Raw genomic sequence first — 24,144 nt, forward strand, 5'->3', positions numbered from 1 at the left:
CCGAGCTTGTTGAGCACTGCTGGATGACAGGTCATAGCTTTGACCTAAACAATGCGACGACGCCGGTTTGTGAACGAAGGTGGGGGAAAAGCAACTCCTGGAATCGTGGTTCATTCGCCGCGGCTTGCAAAAACAGCCGCGGCCCCCCACTGGACATGTGAGACTAGTGGACTGGTTGACCTCGGCTCATTTTTTTTCTTTTTTAGGATGCCACCTGCATTGGGGGTGAAACGTCTGTCATTTTGTTAATAATTGTTGCATTAAGTCGGAGTAAACATTTTACAACCAGTTACAAAAAAGTTTTAAAATATCGCTTCGCTAGTTCACGGAATTTCTGGCCTTAGCCGTTTCGCGTTCTGCTGTTTTCTAGCCACCTGTCAAACACAATTAGCTCGGAGCCTCAGACGAGGGAGACTATAAACATGGCATCCTAATGCTCCTCCACCTGTACACCAAGAACATAGCTAGATGCTCAAGTGACGAAAAGGATATATATGCTGAAAAAAAAAGAACGGACGCGAACTTAGCAGGCTGTTCAGTTGAACGACGATTGATTTACATGTTGCGTTAATGACAGACCTCCAACCTCGGTCTTCTGCAGGGAAGATAATACGCTTAGTCACCTCCTCTCCTAAACTGCGAGGGGAGCCCTATTCTGGAAAGTTGAGGGGTGGAGAGGATATATGGTAAAGAAGAAAGTTCGAAAAAGTGTTGCTGTTGGATAATTTTTCATAAAGACAGAAGTAACTGTAACGGTATTTTCCGTTACAGTTACTGCGAAAAAATTAACAGTGTTACAGTTACAAGTTCCTCTAACTTAAAAGTAACTAGTTACAGTTACAAGTTACTGAAAAAAGTAACTAGTTACCGGTAACGCGTTACTAGTAACTAGTTACTGCCCAAGACTGCATGGAATACAGGCGAAGCATTACTCTGATATCGCATGGAACGGCCTAATCCAACCTGTGAAGGTCACTCAACATGTTTCGTAACCTATGGTCTTTTACACATAAGCTAGCTGCAGGGATTCTCACGTAACATCCTTTTCCCTAGTTCCTACGGTAAGTGAAGAAGAATGCATGTTGTTTGCCTTACGCAATTAGAAGACTTTCATGCAGCGAATATTACGTGCTTTGCCATTGTCACCCGTTGCGTCAATGTGGAATATGGTGGCCAAACACGTAACGAAGGTACTTGCATGTAATGGCATTGCATTCACTTCACTGTAATGCACTCCAAGAGAAGGTGCGTATTGCGCATTCATCAACGAGCCTGTTGATCAGTTCGACAATTCCTTTTCGCTATGTGCTTGCTCTCTGCCTATCCGATAGCTATTGGCCAACATTATTTGATTGTCACGAGCCACAAAGTAGCCTGAATTTTGACCCTGTTGTCAAGAGTAGCACGGAATTTTAAAAGTGGACAATACGAAGAGGGAAAACACAGGACGAGCACCGACTATCAACTGAAAGTTTATTGGAAAAAAAGTAACATTTAGAGATGGAAATTGCTTGCAACTTGTCCAAAACAATAACGTAATCAGAGGAAACAGTTACATGCGCACGTGGTTACTTAAATATGTGTTATCAAGAAACATGAGGTCTTTATAATGAAGATAGATTTATTAATCAAAGGGGGGATCGAACATTACTGATAAGATTTTGGGAAGGGGTGGTAGGCACATGCTAAATCACATGCGCCAAGCCATTAGTAACTCAAAAGTGTGCTAATGCGCCAAGCTAAGAGATACTAAAGCTTGGCTGATGCATTTCTCTTCCAACTTATTATTGTCGCGCGTTTCTATCATTTCTGGATGACTGATCACCAACTTGCCCATCCTTCCGAATTTCTACCTTTCTGCCACCTAGAGCTGCACACATGTTGACAGGTGTATGGAGGAGAGTCACCACGCTGAACATTCATTGCCACACCCGAACATTGATCTCCATCCACTTTTTGTTTTTGTTTTTGCTAGGTCGTACACCACCACCATCAGCAGGAGATTGTTGTCTGCTCAGTGCAGACGAAGACCGTCCACAAGACGGTGCAGGAGAAGGCTGAAGTGCCGGTGTTGCCCAGCGCCCCCAAGGGGCCGCACGGCGACGCGGTGGTCAGGCGCCCGCGCAAGAGCGACGCCAAGGCCGGGTCGTCAACGGCAGGCGACGCGACGGCGTCCTCGTCGGTGGCTGTGAGCGAGTACCGCGAAGTGGTGCGCATCAACACCACCAAGGAGATGGCGGTGAAGGACGAGCGGCGCGAGAAGGAGGGTGTCACGCACCTCTACCACTACCACACCAAGGCCACCTGCATGCAGATGCAGACGACGTACAGCGGACCACCGAGCCCCGTGCCGTCACACCCCGCAGTGCTGGGCCCTCAGGCACCGGGGTATGACCGGGGTTTGCACTCGGAGTGTGCATGGTGGGTCTCTTGTCCGGAGACGCGACGCAAGCGGCTCCTCTCGTAGATTTCGTTTTCTGCGGTGGAGACGTCACTGTGTAGCATTAGCAGTCAGTGTTCTGGTTTTGCAGTCATATAAGCTGGTGACATTGTTACAGCGAAGCTCTCTTAGTCGACCCTGTGCCGTCGTAGTTGTAGTAGCAGTAGTAGTAGCAGTAGTAGTAGGTGTCACGCAGGTCATGTGACCAGGGTGAATAAAGAAATAAAACGAAATGATGAGGATTGTAAATTATGATGGTGATACACGTGATCTCGCTAGCCAGCACATACACGCTTACAGTTTCGCTGTCCGATGGTTCCGACTGCGTGGAACTGGCTAAATTTCTTGCTTTATTTTCTGGGGTCTTTTTTTATCACATTCTGGAATTCAATCACTCTTGCAAGATTTCGTGCGACTAGGCATGTGACAAATGGGCAAGAATGTTGCACAATGTGCAAAGTGTACAGTGCCAGTGGCGTTGCTTGTAGACATCAAAGTGCATGGCACCGAGTTACACAGTAATGTTGAAAACAATCATATTGCTAAAAATGATCAGCAGAGAACATTCCTGCTGGCTGTCGAAGCGTTGAGATGTTCAGTGTAGGGAGGAGGTGCAAAGGGAAGCAGCATCGTGGCAAGTGGGACTAATATTGACAGGACTGAAACTTACCGCTTAATGCATTGGCCTCTAATCACACGCTCAGCATTGCTTCAGTACGTATTCAAATAGAATGCTTATCTTGTAGCTTGTTTCTGAGTTGTTGCAACTTGCAATTCAAGTGTCAAAACAATAGTATAGTACGACTTTTTGTATCGTGGTGCAGAACGTCTTACATGATGTTGCATACAGTAGCTTGGTAGTGCGACCACCCTAGACGGGCATTGTTCCCGGGTTCAAACCCCGAACCATGACAAACTTTTCGTCAACTAGGAAGCTTCACTTTCTCGGAAATCTGGGGGGATTTCTTTGTAGCTTTGGGCTATAACAAAGGGATACGAATTCTTTTCTATCGTGGAATTTCCGCTGCCTCGAGCAAATCAGAACTGATTTGCCGCATATAAAAACACGCAAACCTCGTTATAACGAACACGGATATAACGACTTATTGGTTATAATGAAGCAAATGAAGAATAGTCTTGTAATAGCTACAGTGTTACAGATAAACGTTTATAACGAATTTTCGGATATAACGAAGTTATTTTCGTGGCAGATGCGACTTTGTTATAATGAGGTTTGAGTGTACCATTCGCTAGAGACCGAAACTAATCTAGACTTATTGCCCGACTGTTTCAATGAGTGCTTTATGAACCTGTGCATTTTATATGTCTTAGTAGCCACCACTTGCATAAGAAAATTCTTACAACACAAATGCATCTCCTTGAAAACTCGGGTGGATATACTTTTGAGCAGAAGCATAAATAGTGCCCTTCAGGTATCTCAGCATACTGTGGATGGGGTGTTTAGCATAATTTTCATTATCACTTAAAATACTCATGCTGTGTGCAGTGTGTGATGTCATATTCGCATTGTGGGCCCTATGCCACTGTGTAGGCATATTACTCTTGACCTTATTAGCATATAAGCCCTCTACGTGGAAGTGAGGGCTGGGCAGGTGGGTGTTGTTTTCCATCGATTTGTGCTATACTCTGTTAAAACCTAAGAAAAAATGGCAGCTCCGCCCGTACAACCGCAGTGCGCCTGCCCTTCACCTGCGAAAGACAGTTGTGCTAGCTGGTTTCTGCTCGAACCGTAATTCCTTTTGCTCGATTAGCGTGAATACTACGCATGCTAGGAATTAAAAGTTCATCGTTACTACCTAAAACCTTACAATTGGCTGAGCAGTGATGTCAGAATCCCTGATGAAATTTACCAGGACGTTGTTGTTTCTTACCTGAAACCAGTGACACAAACGTGGGCCTGTATGGGAAAGTCAGCTATCTGAAACACTCGAGGGGTGCTTGACATCATGAAAATGAGTAAGTGCCATTGGATGAAGCATTTATGCAAATTACCTTTGGGAGGGACAGCGATTGCTATGGGCGGAGCTGACATTTTTTCTTAGGTTGTAACCGAGCTTAGGTATCCTGCGGTGGATAGACGTTTCGAGAGAGGTTGGGTCACGTGCCTGGTGTGCCACCCCTTGGCTACCTGCCTGCAGTTTGTAAGCGAGAAAGAAATTAGCGTTAACTAGCAGATCACCATGGCAACCACAGAGCACAGGAAGTGCTTAGTTTCGGGGGCCTGGGGGACGTAAATGCGGCAATCTTTGTAGCTCCATTAGTTTCAAGTTCCCTGTGAAAAAGTTTCTTCAGGAAAGTGTAGTTCTTGAAAATGGAGGTGAAGTGCTAGAGGCTCATGTACTGTGCAATGTCAGTGCACGTTAAAGAATAACGGATGGTCGAAATTTCCGGAGCCCTTCACTACGGCGTCCCTCGGGATCATATTGTTACGTGAATGAAGACTCGGTAGACTGTAGTCCGTAGATTATCTACACGATATATTTACAGGAGTGGTTGCAGCGCTGACCGGTTCAGCCAAGAGCCCGAGGAGAGAGAGATCTTCCTTCTCTTCGTCCGGCGCACACGCGCATGGTGCAAGGGGCTGGCAGTATGCATGTAGCATAATCCCCGGCGGCAGAAGCGCCGTCTCGGCGCATCAGATGTCAACGTCACTGGGAGAGTGGTAGGGCTTCAAGCGTGCGACATGTACGATATCGCTGGCCGGTGTGGAAGAGGAAGGCGACGAGGCGACAGGAGCGATTTCATAAGTTACCGGGGTTACCGCACGAACGACTCTGTATGGACCTGTGTATCGAGACATCAGTTTTTCCGACATCCCAACGTGACGTGTGGGCGACCACAGCAGGACCAAGGTGCACGTCTCGGTGTCTGCGATCCTACAACCGCCGTTGATTTTCTTGAGAAGTCAAAAGGCGAGTGCGGGCGGTTTCACGTGCATGGGCAGCCCTGGTGATAGCGTCAAGGGCATATTCACTGGTCGGTACTGCGGGAAACGGGATGGTGGTGTCCAGGGGCAACGTTGGTTGTCGGCCGAACAACAGAAAAAATGGAGAGTAACCGGCAGTGTCGTGGCGCGAAGAATTGTACGCAAATGTCACGTATGGCAAAGCAAGGTCCCAGTCGGAGTGGTCGGAGGAAACATACTTCGCAAGCATGTCTGTAAGTGTTCGATTGAGACGCTCCGTGAGGCCATTTGTCTGCGGATGGTAGGACGTAGTAAGCTTGTGCCTCGTTTCACATGACCGCAGAATGTCGGCTATGACCTTCGACAGAAATGTGCGGCCACGGTCCGTAAGCAGCTGGCGTGGAGCTCCATGTTGCAAAATCACGTCGTGTAGAAGGAAGTCGGCGACATCGGTGGCGCAGCTTGTTGGAAGAGCTCGTGTGATGGCGTAGCGCGTGGCGTAGTCTGTGGCCACAGCTATCCACCTGTTGCCAGAGGAAGACACGGGAAACGGGCCAAGTAGGTCTAAGCCAACGCGAAAGAACGGTTCTGACGAAATGTCAAGGGGTTGAAGGTACCCGGCGGGAAGCGTCGATGGTGTTTGGCGGCGCTGACATTTCTCACACGCCGCAACATATCTTCTGACGGAGCGTGCAAGCCCTGGCCAAAAGAAGCGTCGGCGGATGCGGTCGTAAGTGCGCGATACACCAAGGTGACCGGCCGTTGGAAGGTCATGAAGTTCGTGAAGGACAGCCGAGCGGAGGTGTTTCGGAATAACAAGCAGCAGGGCTGGTCCATCTGGGTGAAAACTGTGGCGGTAGAGTGCACCATCTTGGAGGACGAACGAGCGATGGGACCGGTCGGTAGACGATGATTCTAGGCGTTCGATGATAGTACGCAAGGACGCATCACGGCGTTGCTCGTCGCCGATGTTTGTTAGTAAGGAAAGTGAAAAGACGCAAGCGTCGGCGTCGGTGTCAGAGATGGTGCTCGATTCATCGACCGGGTAGCGAGACAGGCAGTCTGCGTCCTGGTGTAGGCGGCCCGACTTGTACGTCACTGTGTAGCTATATTCTTGGAGTCGCAGAGCCCAGCGACCAAGACGGCCAGTAGGATCCTTTAGTGACGAAAGCCAACAGAGCGCATGATGGTCCGTTATTACAGAAAAGTGCGTGCCATATAAATATGGGCGGAACTTCAAGACTGCCCAGACAAGAGCAAGGCATTCACGCTCTGTAATGGAATAGTTGCGCTCGGCAGCTGTAAGGAGGCGGCTGGCGTACGCGATAACGCGGTTGTGTCCCTGTTGTCGTTGGGCTAGGACGGCTCCGATCCCGTGACCACTAGCATCGGTTCGGACCTCCGTCGCAGCGGATGGATCGAAGTGGGCCAATATAGGCGGCGTTGTCAAAAGTGTGACGAGGCGAGAAAAAGCGGCGGTTTGAGCGGGACCCCACGTAAAAGGCACGTCTTTCTTCAGAAGTTCAGTGAGTGGTCGAGCGATTGTTGCAAAATCTTCCACGAACCTTCTGAAGTAGGAACAGAGTCCCACAAAACTCCGGACGTCTTTGGCTGATTGGGGTACAGGAAAACTCGTGACTGCACGAATTTTCTCTGGGTCCGGCTGCACACCCGAAGCATCGACGAGGTGGCCCAAGACTGTAATCTGCCGGCGACCGAAGTGGCACTTCGACGAAATCAATTGGAGGCCAGCTTTGCGGAAGACGTCAAGAATAGCTGCCAAACGCCGAAGGTGGGTTTCAAATGTAGGCGAATATACAAGGACATCGTCGAGGTAACAAAGGCAGGTTGTCCATTTGAATCCTTGTAGTAGAGAGTCCATCATACGCTCGAACGTGGCTGGGGCGTTGCACAGACCGAACGGCATAACCTTGAAGTGGTAGAGGCCATCGGGAGTTACAAACGCAGTCTTTTCTTGGGCTTTCTCGTCCATAGCAATCTGCCAGTAGCCAGAGCGTAGGTCTATTGAAGAAAAGTAGCGCGCGCCGTGTAGGCAATCAAGAGCGTCGTCAATTCGGGGCAAAGGGTAAACGTCCTTTTTCGTAATTCGATTAAGATGGCGGTAATCAACGCAGAAGCGCCATGTGTCGTCTTTCTTTTTAACCAGCACGACGGGAGACGCCCAAGGGCTCGACGAGGGTTCAATAATGCCTCTGGCTAGCATCTTGTTCACTTCTTGTTGAATGACCGTGCGCTCTGCGGCAGACACCCGATATGGTCGGCGGTGAATGGGAAGAGAATCACCGGTGTTTATGCGGTGCTTTACAACAGAAGTCTGGCCTAGTGGTCGATTATCGACGTCAAAGATGTCGCGGTAAGAAGCCAAAAGGCGGCTTAGAGCGGCTGATTGCTCAGGTTCGAGGTCCGGGGCTATCATGTGACGTAATTTCATGTCGAGGCGTGTGGTATCCGGCGGGCGACAAGGAACATCTGAGCACACGTCCGCAGCGAAAATGGTGACGTGGTCATCTGATAATGATCGGAGCGTGGCGACTGAGATGCCTTGGGGTAGCACTTGCTTCGTGAAGCCGAAATTTACAACAGGGAGATGTATCCGGTTAGCGGCTACGGTGACAACGCAGTGTGGTACAGTGATGTCGCGCGCCAGAAGGACATCAGCAATAGGCGTGACGACATAGTCCCCGTCAAGCACCGGTGAAGACGTTGCCATTTCGACGAATGTCAGGGCTTTAGGCGGCATGCGAATAAATTCTGTGGTACAAAGGCTGTTCTGGAGCTTGGGGCTAGTATCGGGCAGAAGAGGAAGTTCCAAGCAAAGAGTACCGGCAGAACAGTCAATCAGGGCAGAATGTGTCGAGAGGAAGTCCATCCCTAAGATGAGGTCGTGAGGGCAACTGGTGAGCACGGTAAAGAGGACGGGAACGTGGCGGCCGGCAATGCTTATTCGAGCGGTACACATTCCTGTGACGGCAACAGTACCGCCATCGGCGACGCGTACGGCTTTAGTTGTAGCAGGCGTGAGTACTTTCTTAAGTCGACGGCAGAGATGCGCACTGATGATAGACACCTGAGCTCCAGTATCAATTAACGCTGTCATAGAAATACCGTCCACTTGCAGATCAATTAAGTTCGTGTTCGTAGGGAGCGTCAACGGAGGATTTGGTTCAGACGAAAATGATGCAGCACTACCTCCAGGAGCTGCACGACCTAGTTTTCCGTCCGGGACGAGACGTAGTTCGGCGGCGATGAATAGCGGCGTGGTTGAGGCGACGGGGAACGACGGCGTTGGGGCGACGGTGACCGAGCAGTAGGGCGGCTGTTGGGTGCGTCAGAGGCAGCGTACGTACGGCTGGGCGGATACCGGTGAGGTGCAGCGTATGGGCGAGAAAGCGACGAGAATTGGCCCCAATAAGGCGGCGTCCAGGTGGTTCGGCAGTGACGGGAGACGTGACCCACCCGGTGGCAGCGGAAGCAGATGGGCTTGTCGTCGGGAGTTCTCCATTCCGATGGGTTGCGGGATCTTGGAGGGAAATAGGAGTCGTTGCGGGGTGCACTCGTTGGCGTCGGTCGGTATTCGGGTCGAGAGACGGAGCAGGCGACAGGGAAACCGAGATTGGCAATTTCTTGACGCACGACGGCCTGAATAACAGAGACCGTGGGGGGTGCTTGGGCAGCGGCTTGGTCAAAGGGAGGTGTGTGGAAGGGCGCTGGACTTGCGGCTTCAAGCTCCCGTCGAACGATGCGCGTCACATTCTCCTCAAAGGGTGGTGTGGCGCCGAGATCGGAGCACGTTGATGTGACAGCCGTGTGACCCCGCACCTCCACCAAATGTTACGTGAATGAAGACTCGGTAGACTGTAGTCCGTAGATTATCTACACGATATATTTACAGGAGTGGTTGCAGCGCTGACCGGTTCAGCCAAGAGCCCGAGGAGAGAGAGATCTTCCTTCTCTTCGTCCGGCGCACACGCGCATGGTGCAAGGGGCTGGCAGTATGCATGTAGCAATATCGTGGTTTTGGGACGTTAAACCCCAGATATTATTATTATTATTATAGTTCTTGAAAGGCACCGAACTCATCCCAGCTTATTTCTCGGCATTTAAGAAAATAAAAGTGGTTTCGGAATGCGCTTGGATGCGTCTTGGATGTGCTATATCATTTGATGTTACTTATTTCGGGGCCCTCTTGTATGCGACAGGTGGCACAATGTGGCATTTCAAACGTCCTCGCAGGTATTACGGTCCGCCGTCGTACCCTCCCGCCCTGACAGGTCCGCCACCTCCTCCGCTGGCAGCGGCGGCGGCGCTCATGCCCCCGCCCACGGCCAGTGCTAGCTCGGCACCAGGTCCTCCTGCCTACGGGGTGAACCACGTCATGCCCATGAGCGGGGCGCCCGTGCACCGGCACTACGGTAGCGCCTTCACAGTTCCCCACTATGGCCATGCGGTTCCGTACCCACAGGCAGAGTACAGTGAGTGGACGTGCACATCGTTACATTCACATCTGTGCAGAGAGGCATGGTGAAGCCAAAGATTTGACAAATTCTTAAGGGGGAGGGGGGGAGGGCATGGGTCTTGAAAATTTTGAAAATTTCCTCGAAATTCTTTATTGGTTGAGATGAAAATTACGGAGTTTATGTATGTTTGTGCACAGGTTTCAAATATGCAATTATTTTTCTATTACAGTGGGCAGTTTTTAAAATATCACATCTTATGTGCTTTTTGGTAGCAAGAGTTTGCCTGTACTGCGAGAGTTTAAAAGTAAAAAAGCATATCAGAATGACCTGGAATGAGAGCTGTTTGCAAGAAAACAAGGATGAATGTTCTAAACCCATTGGAACAAAAGTTACAGCATGTTGAACTTTTGCAAGTGCAAGCTGGGATTTCGCTCACAAATGTTCAACATGTCATGACTTTTCCATTCTTGTTTTCTTGCATACGGCCCTTATTCTAGATTATTTTGCTATGCTGATTCACTTAGTAACTCTGTCATTCGTGGCAAGCTGTGGCTCCCAAAATAGTACTTGGAATGGACAATATTTTAAAAACTACATATCTTGCTATAAAAACAGTTGCATATTTGAAATCAGCACACAAATATACATAAACTCAGTGAGTTTCATATTATTGGATAAAGCATTTAAAAAAAAAATTAAATATCTTGCTATATTCACAACCAAACAAATATCGTAAGGCTTGGTGTGGTGCCGATGGGGTGCAGCCTCAGATGAGGAAGTTCTTATGGTCGTATGTGTTTCTTTTTTTCAAGCACTGCACTTGTGCCACTCAATTTTGTGATTATCTCGTCACGTGTGATTGTCTGATTGTGTGATTGTCTCGTCATGGCATTGTTCATGTTCTTTGCCGTTTAGCTCTGAACAGCCGGCATTGTCCATGTGGTAGTAAGCGGAAGCGTAGCATAAAGTGAGAATCAAAATTTTTCAACTGTTCTCGACTATGGCTTTGATGTGTAACAGCCGTAATTGCTACTTTATTTCCCATGATCTGCATCAACATGAAATGTCAAATTTATTGCAAGAATTATTAGTTTAGCACAGTGTCATTGCAATATGGGTTATCAAAGCCTCCATTGAACAAATGCCCTCAAAATATGCCCTGATGTAGATGCAGACTGCACATAATCAACATTCCGAGAGTTCACTCTCATTTTCCGTGGTTCCAGTGCCCGGCTACTACCAACCTGCGGGGCCAACGATCCAACCGCCGCCGCACGACCAGTGCCTCATTCACAAGCCCGTGCCGTACCACCCGCAGCACCGGCCCGCTCCGGTTCCCCTGCCACCACCACCCCCCGGCGGGTTTGCCTCTCCCCACTGTGCCTCGCCTCTGTGTCCACCGCCCCCTCCCCCGCACTGTTACTCAGAACACATGCCTTGCAGCCCCCCGCCAGCGCCCCAAGGCAGCACAGCCCCTGGACCCGCCCCTCCCCAGGCCTACCCACCCTATCGGCCTGGCCCCTACCACACCCAGCCTCCTTTCCAGGCACCGCCCTCCGCCTCCAGCTCGTCCAGCGCTTCGCCCCAAGTGTCGTCCTCCTCCGTGGCACCGCCCCCGGCCCCGCAGCCCCCGTCGACCACCGACTCGTACCAGATGTCGACGACGGCGTCCGCGGCAGCCGTGCCCAAGTCGGAGCCCGTCACACCACCAGAGACAAAGTCGCCATCGCAGGGCAACGACTTTTCAGACGCTTCCAAAGCGGCGGGTAAAGATGGTGGGGCCAACGGCGAGTCGCGAACGACCCCGTTCCAGCCAGAAGCGCAGCTGTCTGTGGCCGAGCCGCTAGTCCTAACAAAGAACGCGCCCAAGCCGTTGTCGGGGAAGGCTGCGGCGACAACGCTGCAGCCGGAGACGAACATTGCGGCAGTGGAAGCAGTGGTGCCCGTGAAAAAGAGACCGAGGAGCGTGGAGAAGCAGATCAAAACCGGCACGGTGACGGCGCAGCAGAGGTTGGGCCGAGCCTCTTCGGCAGAAGAGCGATCGGCAGACAAGAAGAGCACTTCGGCAAAGGCCGTGAAACGGAGCTTCGTGAAGAGCAGCGATACGGACAAGGTACCACCTTGAGTTGAAATTAAATGCAATGTAGATTGTGTTAGCCAACATGGATAACCACAAAAATGTCAGTGTCTGCACAAGGGCAAAGCAATGTATGCGGTAGCAACAAATCAGAATGTTACACAAAGTAATGCTAGCAGCTAACTCGTCCACGATCTGATCTGGCATAACTCTACAAAACGCTGGCATAAGGGAATGTGGCCGCTCCAGCAAGCGAAGCAGTTCTCGTGCTGTCTTTTTTCGTTAAACGCGAAGTAAATGGTGAATGCACAGCACATAGAAACGTATGAGCCATCTGCTAAAACTTTGTTAGGATAGCGCGTGTGCTGAATGTGAATTGAGTGGTACCACCTTTTCACTTTGTCCTTAGCCCTTTGTACCATCTCACGGGTTAATAAACAAGCCTCTGCGATGGTGAAACAGCCCAGAGATGCGTGCACCACCTGCTGTAAGTGATATCTATAAATAGCCTGCTTGTCGTTTGTATGTTGGAGAATGTATGCATTTTTGGCTGAGTGGCCTAACACGTCATGAATTGGAGGGTCGTTGGTTCGATTCCGTGGATGCACGCTTCAGAAAAGCTTTTATATATATATATATATATATATATATATATATATATATATATATATATATATATATATACTGAATGTGATGGCAACGACGAAAACTCACCAATAGTATCCATATAACTGCTATCGCAATAAATGTGACCGTTTCATGTGACAAGCTGGGGTATTTCGGGTATCAAATGGTACATAAGGTATCGTAAGGTGTGTATCTTATGTGCCATAAGGTATTTTGATGACCAAGACCTCAGTTTGGAGTGTTAATTTCCTCCTGTGAAGCCTCGCACATTTAAAACTTTTTCTCTTGCCACCACACCAGGTGTGCCTGCCGGCGGCCAAGAACGGCATCAAGAAATCCCTGCCAAACCACGTTGCAGCCCTGCGTGTCGCCGAGAAAAAGAGGCAGAGGCTATCCGTCGGACCAGAAGCGGACGCCCCTCCAACCGAGAAGGAGCCGTCCGAAACGTCAGACAAAGTTCCCTCTTCCGCGTCCGTTGCACCAGTGCACGCGGCGAGCAAGAAAAGTGCCGTCGCAACGAACGCTGCCACCAACGACAGTGAGGGTGTTGTGAGCGAACGTGCCGCGAGTCCGTTGCCGCCGCCGCAGGCCAAGGCACGGAAAGAGAACGGCTCGACCGCCGCGCACTCCTCGGTGGCGGTGACGAAGAAAGTGCAGCTGTCTTCCGCGACTGGTGCGGTGGTGCCCAAAAACTCTTCCCTGCTGCAGGCCAGCAAGACGGCAGTCGTAGTGCTTCCCCCAAGGCTGCTGTTGAGTAGCAACAACAAGCGACCACCACGGAGGAAGTTTGCCCACGGGTGGTCTTGGGACGGCGAGCCCTTCCAGAAGGTCATCGTCATGAACGTAAGTGGTGACGAGGGCAATTCGTTGCCAAGCGTACGTGTCGCAGTGAGCCTCGAAAAGTGTTCACTTTGTTGAGACTATACCTCTGCGATTTAATGGATCACTCTGAGCATCTCGAACACTTGCTGGAAATCGAAACGAACTTGGGTCTTCGTTCATGCACTTAGCTGGGCTAATTTGTACTGACGTAATGAATCCATAATTCCAGCGAAGACACGCTACAGACTACACAGAACGACGCAGGACAACCGCTACTAAGTCATCTGAACTAGCAGTTGTCCTGTTCTGTGTCGTCTGTAGTGTGTGTTCGCTGGTATTATGGATTCATTGGGTCTGTGCTCAGACCTAGTGGAAGAGTGCAGCTTTTCTTTTTACGTAATTTGTGTCCTCCATACACTTGTGGCCTGCTGTACATCTTAATGCCCTGGGATCGCATTTTATAATGACTCTTTCCTTTCTGGTCTATTTATTTCTAATCAGCCACTTTACAGCATGCCTGACGATGGTGCTTCCACAGTCAGGGGTCATGTTATATTACCACGTACTCATATCGAATGACAAATAGATGTGTTGGGGAGACTCTTGGTCATCTTGTCCATGTTCTGTCATCTTGTAAATATACTGTAAACACATTTTTACTCCCGTCTCTGCCCTTGCATTGCGGCCTCAATGTCTGACTGCGCATTTCATTCATCTGCTTTCTTAAATTTTGCATTGCATACTAAGCCAGCGTCATCATCGTCATTTTATTTTGCTGGGTGCAGAACGAGGACACTCCACGCTTCCGGCTGTGCTTCCCGGCGATGCGGCACGTCGAGGGCGACGTGATTCGGGTGCGGGACTGCGTGCTTCTTCGGTCGGGGCCGCGCAAGATCGACCTGCCGTTTGTGGCCAAGGTGGCGGCGCTGTGGGAGAATGCGGACGACGGCGAGATGATGATGAGCCTTCTGTGGTACTATCGGCCCGAGCACACGGACCAGGGCCGGAAGTCGCACCACATGGAGGACGAGATATTTGCCTCCAAGCACCGCGATGCCAACAGTGTCGCCTGTATCGAGGACAAGTGCTACGTGCTGACCTTTGCCGAGTACTGCAGGTAAGCATGGCGTACCTGTTTTTCAAGTACACGCGGTGGCATGGTCAACGTGTGCCGCCTTTAAAAAAATATTGTTTTAGTTGTAGTGCAGTACCACTTATAGAGCGGATATTCTGGACTCCGGCGACTTTAAGTGGTCTATAGTCGGTCACAATCTAAGAAAGAAAAGTCAGCTCTTCTTATAGCCTTTGCTGTCCCTCCCACAGATAATTTGCGTAAATGCTCTATCCAGTAGTGCTTGCTCATATCCATGACATCAAGCACTTCTGAGGTGTTTCAGATGGTTGACTTTTCCAAACAGACACATGTTTGTGTTGCTGGTTTTAAGTCTGAAACTTGAGTGTCCTGGTAAATTTCGACAGGACTCTGGTATCACTGCTCAGCCAAACGTAATGTTTTAGGCAGTAACGACGAACCTCTAGCTCTTAATATGCGTAGTACTTACATTAGCTGAGAAAAAGTACTTACGGTTCGAGCGGAAACCAGCTAGCACGACTGTCTTTCACTAGTCCAGGGCAGGCACACCGGGGATCTGTGGGCGGAGCTAACATTTTTTTTTTAGGTTGTAACAGACTGTGCACTGCTATATACAGCGTTTTCTCGAAGAGAACTCAACAGATTTGGTCAGGCCATGTCACGAAGGTGCATCCATTCTCTTCACTTTGCAGGTATCGAGCGAAAGCAAAGATGCTCGAAGAAGGCGTCCGGCAACCGGCACCAGTCGTGCCAGACCAGGAAGGTGGCTACCCCCGGCAAGACAGGCTGCCTCCCGGTCGAATGGACCCGCAGATGGTGTTCTTCTGCAGGCGGGTGTACGACTTCCGTCAGAAGCGCATCCTCAAGAACCCTTCCTGAAACCGTCGTGCCCAGAGGTCCGCCCCACCCCTCCCCCCCACTTTCTTCTCCGAGGACAGCTTTAGACAACAGATGACTCATCATTCCGGCACAGCGGTGTGACCCACAGCACATCCCGCGTTCCGTCTGCTCTATTTTTTACTCTTGTTTTCCGTTATTCTTCGTTTGTTTACTCGTGGGTGCCGTTCTCAAAGGGCTCCGATTGTTCGTCCGGGTTCGGGCAATAGACGCGAATGTCGTTGTGCAGTTTCGTGTTTTCATTGTCGACGAAAAGCGTTGCACACTCCCGCTTGGCACGTGTTCTCGATGGCATCTCAAAGGGGTGGAACCGAGCTATCCGTGCCATCAGGAAAGACAGCTTGCCAAAGAGCTTGCAACGTGGTGCGGCTCGCAACGATAGGTTTTGGAGTGCAGCTTTCGTCGCTGTCGATGCGGACATATTTTGGTGTTGCGGTAGCATTCTTATGCAGTGCAATGAGTGGTGAAGCCAGGTGCTTGCGGATTGGTATGTGCGATAATCTCGTGCAGCTGGAAATTAGCAAGACGCTGCCAGGGCATTGCCGGCAGCCACTGTATTGAAACTGTGCCCACGGTTAGGTGACCAAGTTGAGGGACGTAATTCGCCACAGATGTTCAAAACGAAATGCTGCCCTTTACAGATACGCCGTTCCTATGCAGTACGTAGAGCTCTTTCGCCTGTACTTTGTCACTTGGGTTTGTACATTGCATCTTTTCTGTGGAAGAAGCGAGCTTTCACCGAGCTTAATGCAGCACATTTCGCAGGAAGCCAAAGCTTTGAGGATTTGAAGGGCAAATGTCGGAAAACTCAAAACAACCAAATACCTGATCAAAAGATCCGGGTGCAGCCTAATTCCTTGCAGTATTGGAGGTTTTGTGGCTGCTACAGTAGATAGCAGTGATGGTAATTCTGCAAAACTGCAGATGATGGTAATTCTGCACATTTGGTGTTACGATAATTGCTACAAAGTTATGGCCCCTTTCTTTTGGCACAATCATCTGCGAAACACTGCTGGAAGTGGAGCCGGTACACGTAAAAATATTGGAAGTAAAACGTAGCCGTTACCACGCGCTCTTGTTGTAATAGATTTTCAGTGGGGGTGTGCAAATCCTCGGAATTTTAAATACAAATTGATTGGCACATTTGTTCGCTCGGGGCACATGAAGGAATAACTACACTTACTGGAGCTTTGAGGGGAACTGAGTGATGGCCATGAGGATTGCTGCTGAGGCTGTGGCGGTGGGGGCACAGGACGCATTATTTCTGTTCATGCAATGAGAATGGTTTGCTTTTAGGCATTCTAGCCTGTGTACAAATTGGTACAACTTATTCAGTCTCACCGTGTTTGCAGTTCGTTAATCAGTTAATCAGTCTCACCGTGTTTGCGGCCAAACAAATGCACAGCAGTATTGTGCTGTAGTATCACCCTGGTCTTCTTCGACAAACATAGCACGGCGCATAACATGTCTCCGTTCTGTTTCGTGGCTGTCTGCACACCCCTAAGTTTTCTCGTACAATTAGAAGGCACAATCAGTTTAGAGTGATGCTTGTGCACTTGAGCTGTGCCTGTGGTAAATTTGTTTACACTTTAATGTGTCCTTGCGTCAACTCGATTAGTTGCCCGAGTTAATTGCGAATTCGTCTTTCGTTAAACAGCCGCATCTGTATATGGCTGGCTGCCAACCCTCAACGACTTCATTGCGCCCTCATCGCAAAACTGCTTGCTTGTTTCTTGTGGAAGAGTAAATTTTTTATTTTACACATCGCAGTATTTCTTCTCGATCTGCAAATGTACAAGAAAGGTTGCAAGCTCATTTAATCCAAGGCAAGATCAGAGCACGGAAATCGTCTTGTATGGAAAACGCACAGCAAGTGTCTTCTAACGACAAAAACAAAGAACGCCGTAACACTTCAGCTGCCCACATGGCAGCCTCCACACCTGAATTCTGTCTTCACAGCATATCCCCATCTTCCTCGCTCCTAGTTTCCGAAAGAGAATGCTGACGACTGAGATACGGAGCTGAAACACCTACGACCGTTGGGAACACACCCTGTAAAAAAAATCGGGAATGCGGACCAATCGTGATCAAACTTGAACAAGCACAGCATCTATCGTCATCCTTCAGGAGAAATGTACCACAGTCATCATTCCCACTGTCAACTGCTGTGTTGCTAAGGCTGCCCTTTTAGAGACATTCTTTTTTCTCTCGATCGGCACAAAGTAACCGCGATGCCGTGCTGCGGCATTGTGTGTGTCTCAGACATTGCTGTGGTTGTCGTGCAGTGGCCACATACGTCGTACGGAGTGTGCGCCTCTGCTTGAACTATGTTCCACTCACAGTGATACCCAGCTTGCTAAAAAAAAAAACACGAGCAACATTGAATCAATGTGCGCTCACACCATTGGGAGCCATTCAAAGAGGCACAGGCATTATTAGCAGTTCAGTGGCGCCCTCATGCTTCTCTGCCTGAAGTTCTGGTATGTGCGGGTATGGACGGGGTGTGCTTGTGCCGGAACTCGTGTCAATAATTTCTTGTGAAAAGTTTATTTTTCCGCCACCGTGAATCTGCTGTCTGCGCGCTCTTTGCGATTCCGAAACCTAGGTGCATCCTCGGTTTTTTTTTAAGCTTAGTTGTGCACTGCAGTTCAACACGGCGCCACTTGGCATCGGCTGCTACAAATGCAATGGAATTACTGCAGCGGCACAAATGAACACTTCTAGCGAATTCCGCGAGCTTTTGCCGCTAGGATTTCCTCGTCCGCCTGCTTTATTTAAATCTCGCCGTATGCCTTATTTTTTGCTCTACATTGTACAAAGAAGCACCCAGCTAATTTTTTTATACGTTATCACTTTTCTGTCGTGTTTGCCCGGGATTGGTGGTCGTACGCACTGTGCCACTAATCCGGACCTTCTTTTTCCTCCCTGCATTTATGCAACTGAGACAATGCCTACCTATATATATAAGTACATATATAAATATAAATATATATATATATAATAAAGTATATGGAGATGCACACATTGCGTTAGTCAGTCATCAAGCTGTTAGTGTGGGCAACTTCAGATTCTTCTTTCACGCCCCCCCTCCTCCATTTTATTTACCTTTTTTTTTTTACTGCACAAGGACTTTAATATATACACTTGTTTTCTGCACATTTCTGCTGCCTGTAGAATTTTTGCCCTTGTTTCATTATGTGCTGCGTGTGTCTTTACATTGACATGTATATGTATACTTCATTAGCTCTGTGCTTTTCAGAATGGAATGTGTCCGTAAAGGTTCAGACCCACTTATTTATTCTTAAGTGATTCACTTGCCCACATTTTAAAAAAAACACCCATTTTTTTGTATAAATATTCAGGTGAACCTCACGAGGAAGTCTCATATAGCACGAAATTAACACTTCATTGTGTTTAAAATGTGCGCAGTTGGTAAGAGACTGATTTAAATCGAATTTGTTACGTTCAGTAATTTGCTATATCCTTGCATGCTATATCTAAGTTGAACTGTTATCGGAAAGCTTAAAGAGAACGCTGCAAGGTGGACATAACAGGGGTAACTAGCCCATCTTGGATCCATAAGCCAGTTCCTTATCTGCGGCTTCGTCGGAGCAGGTGCGAGATTCTTTTGCGGCCAACTTGATGCGAGACACTTTACACGAGTGTTTCATCGTTTTTCTTGTTTATGTCTACACAGGGGTCAGTTGTAGCAGTCTTCTGAGCTGTGTCTGATACGAGGGTCCACTCTGTATTTAGGCCTGTGTGTAAATGTGACACGGAAATAAAAAAATCACTTCCCCGCGTTTTAACACCTACGACCTGCTTAAATTAGGGAGCTTCCGGCACACTGCACTGCCGAGACCAGCGTTTTGGGTTGACGAAACGACGCTTTCACGGCAGCTGTTAAGCGACTCCTGCGCAAGTTGGGTACTAGGTAGACCTTGCCAGTTAATTGCCAACAAAGCGCGTTGCTCGTCAAGCCCGACAGCCCTCATTTCGGAGAGGGATTATTTCGAGCTGCGTGTTGACGACTGCGGCGGGTTTGCGAGTCTGGGTTACTCGGTCGTGTGGGACCCGCTCGATAAAAACTGTTCAGATGTCTCTAAGCTTGCTAGTGGGTAGTCTTTTTATTCTTGGTTAGCGCTTGTGTGGTGTGTCTGGTGCAACAGCTTGTGGTATATCTGCTGCAGTGTCGCTTGCTCGCTGTGTGTTAGCCTTGTGGTGACTTTTCGTTGTTTTCTATCGCGTTCTAAAGACAGCGGGCCCAGCACAAATCCTTGTGCCTGTGTAGTGGGGCAAGTGTGGGCCCCACCTCTGCATGCTGTGCTGCTGTAAGGGTCAGTGCAAACAAGAATTATTGCTATAGGTCGTTGTCCTTCAGAATGATGCAGTGTTGTCTTTCGGACCTGATGCAGAATTTTTTGTGTGTTATAACTTTGCTTGGACTCGCGAATGCCTTTCGCTTGCAAATTTTTGTTCAGCAGTTTCAGCTGCCGCTTCGCGCTCAATATTAAATGAGGAAATTGACTGGGCTAACCTCAGAAGTAAGGTTTAGTGGTTATTGTCACAGGCTTTAAAGCGTTAGGCCTAGCAAGGACTAGTTAGTCCTAGCTAGGACTAACACAGTGTTGCAGGCTCTCATACGCCTTGATCCTTTTGTATCAGCTGGGACAGACGTGCCAAGAAGTGATGGTACTGGTCGCTACGTTTTTACGCTGCCATTGTTCATACGGTGCAGTGCAAATCCCTGGGTGACGCGCTGGCAACGTGGCTGTCACATCCCCGCTATTCATAAATGTAGTGAAACCACTAGTTTCCAGGATTAACCCGCAAATTTATAATTCGGCGTTGATTAAACTTGGGGGTGACGGATACACCGTCGACATCACCATAGCTTGTGAGCTGGCTCTGATGAGTTTGTCACTTCATTCTTTCAGATTTCACTCAGGTACTCTTTTGTTTGTTGCATTTTGAGCTTCGTGAAATGGTCAGGTGGTTTTTTAAATCAAAATTTCGGACGTTTCAGTAGTATCTGCTTGACAGCTACATGGCAGAGTAACCTTCCAACTTTGAAACGTCTCTTCCTTGATTTTCTGCCCTCTCGCAAGTACCATCGATTAGCTTTTAGTAGCTGCTTGCTTTGTCTGAAAGGTGTATCGCATTTGTGGGCAAAGCCATGTCCTTTGATGTGTTCCAAGTTAAACCGGAATTTTGAATGGGACTGCACCGTTCGATATGATGCAGAATGACACGGCTGGGCACATGCAGAATCCGCTTTTTGCGTTTCAAGCTGTAAAGTCCACTCTCTCAATCGATCAGCTAGACTACCCCCTTGCACATTGTATGTCGTGTGTGAAGTCACCGAAGAATGCCCATCTGTGATAGGTAGTAGTTTATACATTGGTGACGCGAGCGAACGCCGTACTTGGTGGCGTCGGCCGGCATTTTTTTTTTTCTTTCTTTTCGCGGCGGCGCCGGGATGGTGGGAGTGTTTAGACCGCGGCGCCATATTTGTGCCGCCGCTCGGCGTCCTTCCGATGCAGACGACAACCGCGCGGACTTCTGCGCATTGTCGTCTGCTCAACACAGTGCCGATCGTCTGTCTGCGCGGCACAGACGCGTCGTAGCAGACGACGCCAATATTTTCTCTTTATTTTGGCGGTTTTCTGACGCGGCCGCTTTGCGAGAGGAATCGAGAAGAAGCGCTCTCTCCCTTGGGAGCACTGCCTATATAATATATCTATGTGCGACACATTTTGAGTATATCTATATATACTATGTGTGTATCGATAAGTGTGCCTCTGCGAGTGGCTTAGAAAGCAGTTCTGGTGGTCTGTTATACCTTGCGGTGTACTTTTCCCTCTCCAGTTACTACTAACCTCCTTGCCGAGTCGGCAGCCTAAGTGTGTTTTTCGCCAACCCTTTCTTTCGCCACCCCATCTTCATTTTATCACTGCGTTAATTGTTTTTGCCAGATCAGTTTGTTCGTGGATTTATCTGTGTTGTTGAACGATGCCTGTTCCTCTTTTTCCCCTTCACAGAAAAATCGAAAGTGCATTTGATAATGAGAGTAATAAAAAGAATGAAAAGAAAAGCTTTGTTGCTGTTTTTCGTTCCCAACTATTTTAAAGGGATGGGATAGAGGAACTCCGGTTTCGTTGGGTGAAGTGTTACTTTATTGCACTGAAGTGTAACCTTTTAACTAAATGCCTAGAACGTCGCTTCCTTTTCCTTAGAGACCCTCCTGTCGGAACCAACCGCGGAGGTCGCGTTGCGGCCAGGCGCCGTGGGAGAGCGCTCGCCACCGTACAGCTTAGTCACGTGACATGACGTTGCGAGCTGCGAGAGCTTTGTGTGTTTACACGGAAACACCGGGAAACGTTGGCCACAGTACCATGGAGCAGGATACAACGGGGGTACTATTCTGGGCATTGTCAAACTCCGCCATGTTGTCCAATTCCGCCATTGGTCAAGTCTGATTGGCCCGGAGGGCTGCTATAGCCCCTCCGATTGGTTTAAAATGCCGCCATTACAAAATTTGAAGAGATGGCAGAATTTGACTAGTGTCCAGGATAGCACCCCAGGCGAGGGAAGGGCATCGTGCTTACGGCTCGCGTGCCAGGTATTGAGTCATAGGAGGCGTTGCTTTATTGCATGTCTTCCATGTCGAAAGACTGGCCGCCGTTCGTGTTCGCGAACGCGCCGCACTAGTATTTCGCTAAAGGTCTTTTCGCCGGCGTTGACCTTGGCTGAGCTCGAAGGTCAGACGCATGCACACAGGCGTTTTCTGGTTTTTCCCGGGAGAAGTAGAACTGTCGCTCTAAAACAAATTACAAAATTGGGCTAATCATTCGCAAATAAATTTCGACATTGCCGCTGTTGCAGTGCCGTAATTCGCAGCGCGTTCCATCGTCGGAATACTTGGAAGCAAGCAGCGCGGCTACTTAAAACTGCTCCTTGGAAAAACTCAAAGCGGCAAGGAGAGGTAGAACTAACTAGCACAAACTGACGTTTCTACAGGGTGTGAACCATAAACTATGACTGTCTATTAGACAGTTATAGTTTAGCGGGTTTAACGGAATAGCGGGCTTACCGGAATAGCGGGATCGAAGTGCGCATGCGCAGTGCCGTAAACGACCCGTAGCGTTTACCGTACGCACGCTATTTTTCAGATTTAGCGTTAGCGTGTTTGCGTGGTTAACGTAGTGTACGTAAAACATGGCGGCGGTTTTCGACACCAGCTTCGAACTGAATTTAGCGTTGATGCGGACGGATCCACTTCTTTCGTAGCAAACGACTGTGCGAAATGGCTTCGCTTGCCTTCAGGTAGCTTCGACGACACGGTATTACGGATAACTTAGCGTAGTTTTTGAGTTCGCTTCCCATTTCGAACGCCCCTAGGCCTATCTAGAAGATCGGTGTAAACACGTCTGCCACATGAAAATTTTCGCTTTTGGTGCTTAGTTCATATTTATTTACTTTTATTTTCACTAAAAAAAAGGAGTAATATTGCTGCGTGCGGGGATGCAGGCGAGCATTCTCAGTTTTGTTCTTTTCACTTTTTTTAACGCATTCACCCTTCGCTAGGTGGCGCCACCATCCCGGCTTGGTCACGTAAACGCTATCCCGCTTAACTAAAACACGCTTTCCTCAACCAACGTTTGCGGTGCGGTAACGCTATTTCCTTAACCCCCGCTATCACGCTAACGCTAAACTATAACTGTCTAATAAGTCGCACAAGCACTGCGTACACTAGCGAAGCTATATTTCTATGATTCGCAGTGCCGTGTGCTTGACTGGGCTGGCTGGTGCATAGCAGATGAAGAATAAAACAGCGCTTAAGACTAGACGAGATGAAGACAGACACGGCGCTGAACCTCTGCACCCCCTTCTCTGTCGAGACCAAAAGACATGCTTCGTAAAACATGTGGGTTCATGTTGATCGAAAGGTAAGGACGCAACCCAAGGTAAAGAAAAAACAGGAGGACAGGAAAAAGCTGACAAACAGGAAAGACACTCGTTCCTGTCCTGTTTTTTTAGATGCGAAGCAGCTTTTGCTCGGGGCTGTGTCCGTCCTTCCCTCACGCGTCCGCTCCCCCACGCGCATGCGCCAACTCGCCCCCTCTCGCGTCAACACGAGGAGGTGGGAAGAGGTGGCGTGAGCGCTGCCTCCGCTTCGTTTCTCCTCTCCCGCTTCTCTCTCTCCGCCGCAGCTGTGCCTGGCTGTGCGCTCGTATATAATGCGGTGTGCGCTCTGTCACGTTGCACTCCTCCGCAACGGCGCTATGGACGCTCGCGAAGCTGAACGTAAACTGCAACGCCGGCAAGCGTTGCACTCGTTCACAACGGCGATGGACGCTCGCGAAGCTGAACGTAAACGGCAACGCCGGCAAGCGTTGTACTCTCCGCAATGGCGCTATGGACGCTCGCGAAGCTGAACGTAAACTGCAACGCCGGCAAGCGTTGCACTCCTTCGCAACGGCGCTATGGACGCTGGCGAAGCTGAACGTAAACGGCAACGCCGGCAAGCGTTGCACTCTCCTTCGCAACGGCGCTATGGACGCTCGCGAAGCTGAACGTAAACGGCAACGCCGGCAAGCGAACCTCAAAGCTACGAGGCAACGCGAAGCCGAAGCGCAACGGAAACGAGCTGGGGGGGGGGGGGGGTAACGTAAGCGGTACACAACATATACACAACTCCACACACAAATGAAACACACAGAAACTTACAAATGGAACAATGGAAACACAAGTGAACACCTAGCGCTGCTTCGCGTCCCCACA

General features: G+C 49.2%; 1 protein-coding gene across 6 annotated transcripts in view; it reads left to right on the forward strand.

Annotated features, from left to right (window-relative positions):
• The window catches only part of LOC119374742 (proteoglycan 4), a 213,212-nt gene extending 191,758 nt beyond the window's left edge, over window positions 1-21,454 (forward strand). For 4 of the 6 annotated variants that reach the window (XM_037644928.2, XM_037644926.2, XM_037644927.2 and 1 more), the window contains 6 exons: window positions 1,976-2,421; window positions 9,621-9,859; window positions 11,071-11,957; window positions 12,849-13,391; window positions 14,156-14,487; window positions 15,156-21,454. In XM_037644928.2, coding sequence (XP_037500856.1) covers window positions 1,976-2,421; window positions 9,621-9,859; window positions 11,071-11,957; window positions 12,849-13,391; window positions 14,156-14,487; window positions 15,156-15,342 — 2,634 coding nt within the window. In that variant the 3' untranslated portion in view covers window positions 15,343-21,454. The remainder of the gene's footprint in view (window positions 1-1,975; window positions 2,422-9,620; window positions 9,860-11,070; window positions 11,958-12,848; window positions 13,392-14,155; window positions 14,488-15,155) is intronic. The other 2 variants (XR_005180283.2, XM_037644929.2) reach the window with 2 other exon arrangements.
• The last annotated feature ends 2,690 nt before the right edge of the window (window positions 21,455-24,144 follow it).

The sequence above is a fragment of the Rhipicephalus sanguineus genome, chromosome 11 (genome assembly GCF_013339695.2).
Source record: "Rhipicephalus sanguineus isolate Rsan-2018 chromosome 11, BIME_Rsan_1.4, whole genome shotgun sequence".
NCBI classification, from domain to species: domain Eukaryota; kingdom Metazoa; phylum Arthropoda; class Arachnida; order Ixodida; family Ixodidae; genus Rhipicephalus; species Rhipicephalus sanguineus.